At 40.9% G+C, this 11,260-nt stretch overlaps 2 protein-coding genes across 2 annotated transcripts; both read right to left on the bottom strand.

Annotated features, from left to right (window-relative positions):
* Positions 1 to 3,700: 3,700 nt before the first annotated feature.
* fbxo4 (F-box protein 4) lies at positions 3,701 to 6,645 on the bottom strand. Its single transcript, XM_061278234.1, has 7 exons — positions 6,400 to 6,645; positions 5,677 to 5,936; positions 5,389 to 5,609; positions 4,933 to 5,017; positions 4,694 to 4,866; positions 4,285 to 4,478; positions 3,701 to 4,149 (listed from the first exon to the last, which is right to left on the bottom strand). Exons 1-7 carry the CDS (start codon positions 6,541 to 6,543, stop codon positions 4,057 to 4,059), a joined length of 1,170 nt encoding a protein of 389 aa, XP_061134218.1. The 5' UTR covers positions 6,544 to 6,645; the 3' UTR covers positions 3,701 to 4,056.
* Positions 6,646 to 6,701: 56 nt separating this feature from the next.
* On the bottom strand, positions 6,702 to 10,771 carry rimoc1 (rab7a interacting mon1-ccz1 complex subunit 1). Its single transcript, XM_061278235.1, has 6 exons — positions 10,622 to 10,771; positions 9,468 to 9,577; positions 9,156 to 9,302; positions 8,861 to 8,992; positions 8,186 to 8,300; positions 6,702 to 7,683 (listed from the first exon to the last, which is right to left on the bottom strand). Exons 1-6 carry the CDS (start codon positions 10,713 to 10,715, stop codon positions 7,448 to 7,450), a joined length of 834 nt encoding a protein of 277 aa, XP_061134219.1. The 5' UTR covers positions 10,716 to 10,771; the 3' UTR covers positions 6,702 to 7,447.
* Between the last annotated feature and the right edge of the window lie 489 nt (positions 10,772 to 11,260).

Genomic DNA, 11,260 nt, shown 5'->3' with positions numbered 1-11,260 from the left:
TATCGATTAATCGTCAAAATCATTAACAGATTATTCGATTACCGAAACAATCGCGAGTTGAATCCCTAATACCAAACGTGATAAAGTAGAATACATTAAAAGTAGATTATACGACACTGACTTGAGAAAACATACAATAGATGGACGTTTGTTACTTTTAAGCCTCATGAGGAACTTCCACAATACCAGTGACACTGTCTGAGGCTTGCCTGGAATTTCAGCTGTCAATGGAAGAACAAGTAGCCCAAACGCAGCCCACCCCCACTCTGATCCCCCTGTCCACCCAAAAGCCATCAAGTGGTGCGGAAGGACCCGCCTTAACACTTAAGAGGGAAGCAGGCAGCCCAGTTGCTCTTCACACTAAATTGCAGGAATTTTTTGTGTGCATCTTTAACTACGTAAACATACTGTTGCAGTTCGCACAAATGCAAGTTATGGTGGTGAGATTAAATGTTGTCCCTAAAAAGATACTTGCATGTGAAAGCATATTTTGGTGTGTCTTTTTTTTTATGTGTCAATCTATGTTTTTGTACAATGTAAGGCGTAGGGTGGGGTGGTGGTGGGAGGGGGGGGGGGGGGGGGGGGTTCGTGTGTTCAATTATTTCCTTTGTTATGCAAGCATCATTCCTGTGATTGTGATGGTGTGCTTTCATGTTGTATCAAATATGACGAGGGAACAATGTATCTGGCCCAGTGGACTTATGCGGGACAAAGCTACACTCGCAGTGAGATATGAGGCTACAACACAACAACTCATCTGTGACACAAATGGCAGAGAGAGAGAGTAAATTCAACAAAAGAAAAACACCAGAGTTTCATATGATCGGAAACATAAGATATCGCAACTACTGTTTAAAAAATGTAGACTTTTGTTTACAGCAATAAGCAATAAGCTTTAGGGAGCTGAAATATTCATGAAAATCATACCATGTGTTTTTTTTTTGGGATAATGACAAAATAACTGCGGATGGATTCTCTTTCCTCATTTTGTTTGGGCCATATTCCAGTACTATTTTTCTCCCCAAACAATGTTGTGTCCTCTGTGTGTTTGTGTTCCTGGCATAATGGGAGAGTGGCCTTTGTGTCACCCCCCCACCCCCCACCCCTTCGAGTCCCCTGTAATGTATTTAGGGGGGGTCTCACATCACAAGCGTGACACTTGCCAGTGATGTTGGCGGCCGTGCTGCCTATTGGATTAGATCCAAGTGAAGAAGAAGCCTGCAGGGGGGCGGTTAACACAAGCACACAAATGCCTTGTTCTTTCATCTATTTGTGGACCTTCATTGTTACAAAACATTCTCCGGCCCCTTTACCCCAGTTTTGACCATCACTGGTAAACATCCAGTGCTTGGAATATTGCAAGTACTTTTCCCCTGCCACATTTCAAATTACGTACATGTTGTCTTGAATGTAAACTCGAAATTGCCAGGTCTGAAAATGAACCTGAGTGGGACTTGGATTGCTCAATGGGTTACCATCCAGTAAACCATTCCAGGGTTTTCCCTAAAAAAAAAAGTCAAGAATGGCCACATTGGTTACATCCCCCCCGCCCTCCTAAAAAAACTCATCTATATTAGCAAAAAGCTACATTCAGCATGCATTGAAAATATGGCCTTGAACTATAATCCACCATTACGAACATTGGTCTGAATAAAGGTGACAGCAGGAGGGCGGCGAGGGCAAGTGGCAAGGAAATTGATGCCAATTGGCGAGATGGCGCCAGGCGAGTAAGAAGTGCAGCGTGTCAGCATGAGAGCCCCGCTCATGTGCAAAACAACACAATTAAGTAGAAGTCATAGCCGTAACCAGTGGAAGCGTCATGCAAATGATGTTTTTTTCCTTTTTTTGCCCTCCTGATGACTGACTACTTTAATTTCAGTTGCCATCCTAGAATACAAATCAGGGACAAACTTGATGAAACGTTGGGCGAGCGAAAGGAGTGTGCAATGACATAGTAGAGAACTTCATATTAAATGATTTATAGTAAAGTGCTTGTTTTGCTTTACGCTGTCTTATTGAGCTTTGTAAATGTGAACGGGCAGCTTTGAATGTCTATTCTTATATGACAGGTGCAAAGCAAGTGTCTCCGAGGATCGTTTTATATAATTATGGCAAAATGTAATGTTCCCAGCAAATAATGGAGTTGATAAGTGAGGGGTGTTGTCTGTAGATTACTTGCCTCAGATTGATGTCCGGCACCACGTCACCACTCCTTTGCACGCTCATGTCGTCAGTATCATTTCGATGAATTAGCAAAATGTCCTTGTGGTAAAAAAAAAAAAAAAAAAAAAAAGCTTACATGTTTGAGCAAACAGGCTGTGCAACATTACCCAAATTTTTCCTAGAGCGTGTTCTGCCTGAGTCAAATTTCAAAACCCAACATTCTCAACACAATTTGGGAAATAAGGCTGCTTCGGATATGCGCGTATGTGGCTGTAAAATGGCCGAGGCCGAGTTAACTGCGGTTGCAACGTCATGACATCATACCCCTGAGGCCTTTGTTTTGTTTGGAGAAGACAAGAGGCAGCTGGAGGTCTGTTGTTCATTCATCAAGCCAACATTCTACGAGGCTCCACATTTAAAGTGAGAGCAGAAACAGACACGTCTCTTGTTATGTGTGGCCAAAAGGTAAGCAGATCTGCAGTGTACTGAATAAAGCGCTGCCTTGACGAGCAAAATTTTTTTTAATGATATGTCTCTAAGATCATGTTCAAAAGTCAAAGTCAAAGTCTGCTTTATCGTCAACATCTTCACATGCCGAGACACACAAAGAGATCGAGATTACGTTTTCCCTATCCCACGGTGACAAAACATATTACACGATAGACATACAAGTAAACAACGAAATATAAAAAACAAGAAGGCACAAACAATAAATAATAAGAGTAACAATAAATAATAAATAAATAGATAACACAACGAATAAAAGCCAGTGTGCATACAGACAGTAAAAGTACAGGACGCTACGCAGAACGGGGAAGCGAGTTCAGGATCCTGACAGCCTGGAGTATGAAGCTGTTTGAGAGTCTGGTGGTGCGGGAGCGCAGGCTTCTGTACCTCTTCCCAGAGGGCAAAACCTCGAACAAAGAGTGAGCGGGGTGATGATGCTGTTTACTTAAGCATGTGATTAATACAATTATATTTAAATAACTGTATTTCTCCTCTTGGACTGAGCTCTCCTGTGTTGCAGTAAATTCCATAAAATCCCAACTTTACATTTTTCTCTTTGCCATCACTGCTACCATTCCGCTACTTGTGGAGTTAATCCTTCCAATTCATGCTGATTGGACGTCTAACGCATGATTACAGTTTGAACAAATTATCTGGCAAAGGTAGTCCCGTAGCACGCATGCACACATGGACCTCACATCCGTTTAAAATTAATTCGGGGCGGGGGTGGGGGTGGGTGCGGGGGGTAACAAAGTACAAGTTATTCTGCCTTAATGGCCTTAAATTGCATCAATCAGCACATTACCAAACCTCCATTGCAATAAAAAAATATTATGAAACCTAGGGATCCTTTTGCTAGGTAGGGTTGGTAATTTTTACAGATTATTTACTGTTGCCTAGGTAACTAGAACGAAAAAAGCATCAGGGAGACACATTATCTTTCTAGGACTGGCAAAATGATTGTGAACTATAAACACAGAGGGCGCACTTATGAAGCATCAGCACAAAAACAGTGCACAGCACAAACATGTATGACGTGCTAAATTTATTCTCAACTGTATTTACCTCACATAAAATCGCAAATAGCCCTCTTCTCACAGATATGTTTTCCTCATATTTCAGGGATGTGACTTCTTTACACCATCTGTTTTAGATCAATATTATTCAGGCAAAATTACCCATTAAAAAGACATTAGGAGTGGAACGGCAATGAAAATAGCAATCCTAACTTTTCCCCAGGCACATCTCTTTTTCTTTTGCATCTACTTGCTTTGCTTTTTGCTTTATTTATATTGATTTGATTTTTGACAGCAAACAAGAACTTTCTCGTATTTCTGTGCCATATACAGGATTTGTAAAAAATTGTTTGTAAATACAAACGAGTAACTAACTATCATAGACTTTGACACCTGAGGATCTCAGCAACCAAGAAATACCATCCAGAAGACCAGAGAGAGATTCTGCAACTGTATCCTGCACCTGGTTCAAAACAGAGAAAGACAGGCTGCTCAAGGACACTTTGAAGTTTCGTCCATAGCGGCTATTGACTCGACTTGTCCTGACAAATGAGCTACAGCCGTGCCATTCATTCATTTATTAAATTAGAATAACTACCATCCATGGATTAGGTAACTGAGGCAGGCCGAGTCTCTTTGCCATGTCAACGCAGGGCGTTCGACGGTTATTTTGCATTCTGGTGGTCCCGACTGCTTGGCTTTCCTCTCTTGAGATGCACGAGAGCACCAACAAGGATTTGGATGTGGAGCACAGCACAGCTCTGATTTGAGCTCCCTCAGACTCACCTTCACCTGTTGAATAAGTGTAAATTGTGTCACTTAGCAGAAAAGGAGCGTAAAATGAGTGAATGTAATTCCAGTAGAAATTGCGTGTGAAGGCTGTGTGACATTAAAATTTCTTTAATCCTTGAGCAAGGGAATGATGAGTTAAAACGTCTATTCCTCCAACTTTAGGAAGCACTGCTTCTCAACAGTCACTCAAATAAACCCACGTATTGGTCTCTCACCGTTGCCTGGTTCAGCATTTGCCACATAGATGACCCCTTCCACAACCTGGCACACTTGCTGGACCTGGGGAGCCGGCCTGAAGACTGGGTCCCCCGAGTCATTGCTCCCTATTAAAGTGAAGAGTTTCCCACTCATGTACTGCTTCTGTAGTTTGGCACGCTCCCTCTCTGCTCTGCACACAAACACCAAACGACCATCTATCACTCTGTACATACCGTTCAAGGTAGGGAATGCTTACTTGTTTGTCGAAAATAGTGTAAAGATGTTGAACTTGTGCTGGTTGTTGAACATGTAACTGATGCCAGAGCCGATCACTGAAGGTCCTAAAGGACGGAAAAAAAAGTTGCTTGAGTTGGAGAAGAGTGGGGGTGACGCTTAAAAAAGTAAAGACTGCCATCTTCTGGTGGACGAAGCATCCTTGCAGAGCACAGTGCAAGGCATTGCATCATTCATAAACCTCATGTCACATAGCTCTTTGGCCACAAGGTGGCGCCAAACCAAGATGTGGTTTTACCCTGAGGAAAAAACAAAACAAAACAAAACAAAACAGCAAGTGGCTGAGTTTTTAAGAAAATAACATTCAAAAGGGTCATTCAAAAAAAAAAAATCACACTGCTAATATGCGGGGGTTCATATCGCCAAAAATTAACATATGTGACTAAAGTTACTTAAAGAAATGAGTGTGGTGCCTCACCATTGATGTGACTGTTCCGAGTGACTGACATTTGCAGAATATCAGAGGCGCACATGAGCCTGGTGACTATAGAAACGTCCAGTTGCTCCATGCCGGGCCCGAACATGACGTAGCGTGGCTCAGATAAGGGCACCAAAGAATGCATGAAGAACGTCAACACATGGTACGGTGGCCACGAAGGAAGCCATTTCTTTCTGCTTGACGGGCATCCTTTCAGATATCTACGGAAATAAAAGGTAATTCAATTCTCTTTGAATGACGGTGTCAGTCTATTTAAAAGTCACCCACTCTGCCATGTAGTCAACTTTGGATTCTGTCGTCTCGTAATCGTCCTGTTCTGCGTTGTCAGCGATGGCCAGGCCTTCTGGCGCCTCCAGCTGCGGCATCGTTACGTGATCGATGGAGGGCCACTTAGGCATGTCCCTGAGGAGAAAGAACTTCCACAACAATGGGTCCCGGATCAAGGCCCTCCAGTAGCGGCTGGTTGCTCCCAGGCGACAGATGTCCACAGAGGACAATAGGGTCATGATTTGGAACTGCACTTCCACCTTTAGAATGAAACTATTGTTAGTATTGTCATCTGTAAATTTTGATTTAAATATTGATCAATCTATCCATCCATCAGTACTTTCTCAATGTATTTGATTCAGATTGCCCTTGTCCTCCACAACTAAAAAACATTCAGTGTCTTTTTCTTGAAATTGGCTGTCCTCATCCTAAACATATCTCTTCATGACTCAGTGACATGATATATTTTCCTTCCACTTGGTGTCACTTCAGAATTACATTTTGCCAAGAGCTACCACGAGCCTGAGCTTTGGTATCCCCTCAATAACCTTAAAAAAAAAAAAAAGACGGGGCAAAGAAGATGGGGGCCATACTAACATCTAACTTTGAGGTCAAGTAGGGGACCGCAAATCGACCCCGTTTTCCATATTTAAGACTACTGGGGTAAGTTAATGAAAGTTGTCACATAAGAGGAAGTTGACAGTCAACTTAATCAAAACTTACAGGTAAACATTCCAAAAAAACGGGCTCCTCCGCTCCATGATCCCCAACGACGTCTCTCACACCGGGAGGCCAATACAACTCTTTCAAGCGCCGAAGACTTCGAATAACGACTGATTCGCTATGACTGTTAATCTTCCCTGCCATGGCTTGTTGATATATGAAGGTTTACATAGTTGTGGTGTTGAAATCATACCGGTTAACAAATGTGACGTGACGCTTTTGATTTACTTCCTGATGACATTAGCGGTGCATTGTGGGTATTGAAGTTCCCCAGTCGAACAGCACCAGACAAAACCCTCTCGTTAAAACAACACGGGCTTTATTGTCACCAAGGACATAAAAAATGAAATTTTAATCAAAAACAGCACGTTCTCTATTAAAGGCTAAACAAATAGTTAATTAAATGTTGAAAATTTTGCAATAAGCGGGGAATACAAGTGGCGGATTATGAATAAATCTAAACATACACTTCCACACTTTCTGGAAAAAGTCCTTTGCTTTGTGTATTTTATACACATTTACAAACTTGTGTATAGAGTATAAACAGATGTCAAATAGTAAAAGCATACCAAAATGGCAACTTAAGAATAAATAAAAATGTTACTGTGCAATGTTTCATTTTAGGCTGTTATCAAATAAACAATTCTTAAAAAAAAGGAAACTTTTTTTTTTTTTTTACTAGGAATCTTTTATATTATTATTGTTACTATAACACATTCTTAGAGCAAAACAGGTGCCCTAGTCAACAGTCTAAAATGAAAAGAACGGCCCCCAACCCACAGAAAAAATAAAATTAAAAACAAATCACTGTCAGTTTTACACCACCTCACGTAATGCCAGTGACCTGGACCATGTGATGTGGAGTGAGGTTCCAGGTGACTTTTGCCCAAACATTTCCTCTCCTTAGCCTTTCGTTACACTGTACCTCACCTGGGTGGTTCCCTTCTTTTATTTTTTATTTTTATTTAGGGATTGGGGGGAAAACCCCATTGAATACTGATGTCAGCTCTGTGTCCGAGGACGACCTGGACACAGTGGCGGCTGAACTTCACTGCAAAACACTGAGGATCTCCTTGGCATTCTCCGTGTTCCAGCCCTGGCCCTGCAGCGGGCCCTCGCAGGCGAGCACGTACTTATTGAGGATTTGTGTGCCAATGTCCCTAAACTGGAGACGGTCTTCTTTACAATCCACAGTGTCACCGCTGTAGTCTTCATACTTTACCGCCCAGAAGCACATTTCGCCAATGTACATCATGGTCAGCAGGTGCGTGTCTGAGAAAATACCTTGGGAAACAAGTTAAGGGATACGTCACGATTCAAACTGGCATTTGCAATTTTGCAAAAATCGATTTGATTTATTTAAATAATATACAATAACTTCATTTTTGGTCCTTGTTTATATGGTAAAGACACTCAGTTCCCAGAATGCATTGCACGGCACAATGCGTTTAGGTTGTATGTAAAATGGTGACATCCCGCTAAACCGCTCTGCATAAATTCCAATGCATTGCTTATAAAAATCTGTTTGTGACTTATCAACCCAGAAAGAAAGCAAAATAACTGGTTGTGATCATGCTGAAGACATCAAAGAAATGATTACATCTTGAATGTAGAAATACAAAATAACTGATTGTGATCATACCGAGGATATCAAAGAAATTGTTACATCTGAATGTAGAAAATTTGAGAACACCGTAACCTGTAGACATAATTGTAAATTGTTCGAGTACATATAGGGTAAAATCAGCCAATTTGACAAAGTTAGAAGGGCTATAAAAAAAAGTACCTTCAGATAGCAAGCCTGCGGCCGCAGTGTCGTGAAGCACCACCCCATCATTGAGCTTCACTGAGTTCCTCACCTGCAACATCCTCATTAGGTAGCGCACTCCTTCCTGAATACACTGCACAAACACATCATTGTCACATAAAGCATACAGACAAGCGAGTTAACAGTTAGGCTTGTAAAGTAACAATTCCTCAAATATAATATCAATAGTCGGCTGTCATATTTGTAGTGCTCCAAGAACTTACTGGCTATGTCATGCATGTGAATAAAATTTAAGCCCCATGTTTTTTTTTTTTTACTATAATGCCTTGGCAGGTAGGAAAGGAGATACACTGATCATGGTTGCACTGGTCAACCATTTACTGTAGACAATGCAAACATTAAAATAATTAGAATCACATTATGCACTGGCCAGTATTAAAAGTAGTATTATAACAGTGATAAAAAAAAAAAAAGTGTTGTATCATGGTATTAAATTTTCAACTACGAAATGTCTTTTACAGGAACATTTGGATAAATGAAAAGCATTTTTAATGCTGTGAAAGTCCACGCCCCAATAAACTCTTGAATACAGCGACCGAGTGTTCACTATGAGTAAACAAATGCCATCCTTTGAGGAAATGTTTTTTTCCCTCCCTATTTTTTTACTCTTCTGTCATTTTGACCAAGCAGTACCTTCAGGAATGTCTCCTTGTTTTCCTTGATCCATTGCTTCCGTTGATGAAGGGTGTGGCAATACATGTAGAGTAGCGCGCCGCGTCTCCAATAGAGGCATTCTAACAACTCCAGGCCCAAAACAACCTGCACCTGATAGACCAAATAACAATGTCACGTTGTTACGGTCACGTCAGGCCATACAATTCACCTGTATCACAGTAACCAAAAATGATTGCTCGACAGTGACAATGTCCTCTGGTTCAATGTCACTCCAAAAATAATGACACATTTCACAAACAGAAACCAAGCACACCTCTTGAGATGGCGCTAATCTCCCCACCAGCACTTCCGGCTCGGTCAGATCTTGCAGGAGCTGCTGAATTTTGAACGGTGAACAGTCCTCCGGAAACTCTTGATCCACCAGTTTATTCTCTTCGTAAAATGTGATATCGAGGATCACCTGCCATGCACAAAATGCAAGATTTACATGAACACACTCATAATGGAGGAAACTCTGCATACAAACGGCAATTACTAAATGGTAAAACTTGTTTTAACCCTCAAGTGTACATTTTGATCAGACTGTAAATTGAGGACTCTCTGTCCAATGTGTATGTTTAAGTACCTGTGTATAATCCTGAAGCAATTTGGAAAGGCTGCTGCTTTCCCCTCCTTGTCTGTAATAGCTTTTCAACTTGTCCAGTATGACAGATGCATTTTGTAAATAGTCATCATCTGTGGAGAAACATGCAATTATAATATTACTGACTGCAGGTGGATGTGTCACTACAGGTTATGTGCAGATTTGAAAAATCATCCATCCATTTTCAATAGTTGGTTATCATACAGGTTAAGGGTGAGACGGTGACAAATCCCAGTTGATTTTAGGTGAGTAGGTAGAGTGCACCCTTCACTGTTGCACATTAAAACAAACAGTACTCACACATTTCGGCAAATTGGTCTCTCAAATTTGAAGAAGCACATGTGCAGACCACCATCTGCCATGTTGTAATTTTTACTTATTTTAACTTTACCACAGGAAACAACAGAGAGACAAGTGTGGGAAGTTAACCACTGTCAAAATAAACTCAACATCAGACTAATGTTGTTTTGTTTCTAACCCTTTAATTGTGCAACATGAAAAGAGTCCTCAAAAACATCTTGACAATCGTTCACACGCACATTCATTCAGACTTGCGGTTGATTTCGTTTGGATTGAACATGGTTTTTGAAATATTTTATTTGGACATATTTATGGAATGTGAGAGGCACAATGAGGGTCTGAGCCAGGATTCTAACACACCTTGGAACTGTGTGGCAGGGGTGGTAACCACTTCGTACTGATCTGCCGTAGTGTAAAACCATCGAAAATGACTAAAGACAGAACTAGGCATAATCGATCCAAAACTTGACTGGCACCAAATAGAAACAGGATAGAATTAAATATTACAAATGTTTATGGTCACGTTTTAAGCTAAAGTCAATAGAGGGACGCTAGCTAAAATGTTGGCGTCGGAATGTTCACATCCAGAAACAATCAACGGGATGAATAATTGCATTATTAAGCGATATATTTTAACATTAGGTCCCGGTATGCACACAGATGGCGCTGTCTGTTAGTTGGGTTATCCAAAGTTACACCGGGGCAGTTGCTGTTTGCATCGTAAGATAACGCTAACAACAGTTAGCTCGTTAGCCGGCTAAAAACGAAGCACGGATGTCAGGCGACGCCAAGAGATAGCAAGAATTGGATTACAAACAGAATGTTTGAAGCGTTACCTTGTTTCTCAGCTTTGAGAGCGGAACACTTGGCGTCAAACTCAAATATTCTTCTCTCCAAGTCGAGGCCTTGTCGCCTGTAGTCGTCGGCCATGACTAAAACTACTAGTCACGTGAGGGTGGGTCACGTGTCCAAGCAACGGAGGATGCGACAACGTTATGTTTAAATTTGTATAATTATTTTTTATTATTATTACTTTAATACAATATAGATCAGGGAAGAATATAAACACAAAATGCATTGGTAGGTTTTATGGAGCTCGGAAGAATACAAGCACGATGAATGAATATTCACAATGACGTTGTATGACGTCACATGACGTATGTTCTTTCGTTGACAAGTGTTTTGACGATATAACTTGCATGTGTGTGGTTACTGTCAGAGAAACAACTTTCTTTGTTACACAGCGCAGTTGCAAATTGTGTGTTATTTGGTTTTTGAATTGGATTAGTGAATACACTCACACACACACGCACGCACGCACGCACGCACACAACAGTGTTATGGTTTTTTTTTTATACGTCGTTCAAAATAAAAAAGAACGTTATAATATCAACTAAGAGTCTAGGCTACCGATTCTGATGGGACAATTGTATCGTTTATTCAAAAGACGACCAATAATAAATGTCAATTTAAAT

Source organism: Syngnathus typhle, linkage group LG5 (assembly GCF_033458585.1).
Source record: "Syngnathus typhle isolate RoL2023-S1 ecotype Sweden linkage group LG5, RoL_Styp_1.0, whole genome shotgun sequence".
Taxonomy (NCBI): Eukaryota; Metazoa; Chordata; class Actinopteri; order Syngnathiformes; family Syngnathidae; genus Syngnathus; species Syngnathus typhle.
Note: the sequence above shows the minus strand (reverse complement) of the source record. Positions and strands in the feature narration are given on the sequence as shown.

Coding starts and splice junctions, on each gene's coding strand:
- fbxo4 (XM_061278234.1), bottom strand. CDS start 6,543: ATGGCAGGGAAGATTAACAGTCATAGCGAATCAGTCGTTATTCGAAGT. Junction 5,937..6,399: donor TTTTTTTGGAATGTTTACCT/GTAAGTTTTGAT, acceptor TTCATTCTAAAG/GTGGAAGTGCAGTTCCAAAT. Junction 5,018..5,388: donor TCGGAACAGTCACATCAATG/GTGAGGCACCAC, acceptor TCCGTCCTTTAG/GACCTTCAGTGATCGGCTCT.
- rimoc1 (XM_061278235.1), bottom strand. CDS start 10,715: ATGGCCGACGACTACAGGCGACAAGGCCTCGACTTGGAGAGAAGAATA. Junction 9,578..10,621: donor TCTCAAAGCTGAGAAACAAG/GTAACGCTTCAA, acceptor GTTTCTCCACAG/ATGATGACTATTTACAAAAT. Junction 8,301..8,860: donor ACAAGGAGACATTCCTGAAG/GTACTGCTTGGT, acceptor GTGTTTGTGCAG/TGTATTCAGGAAGGAGTGCG.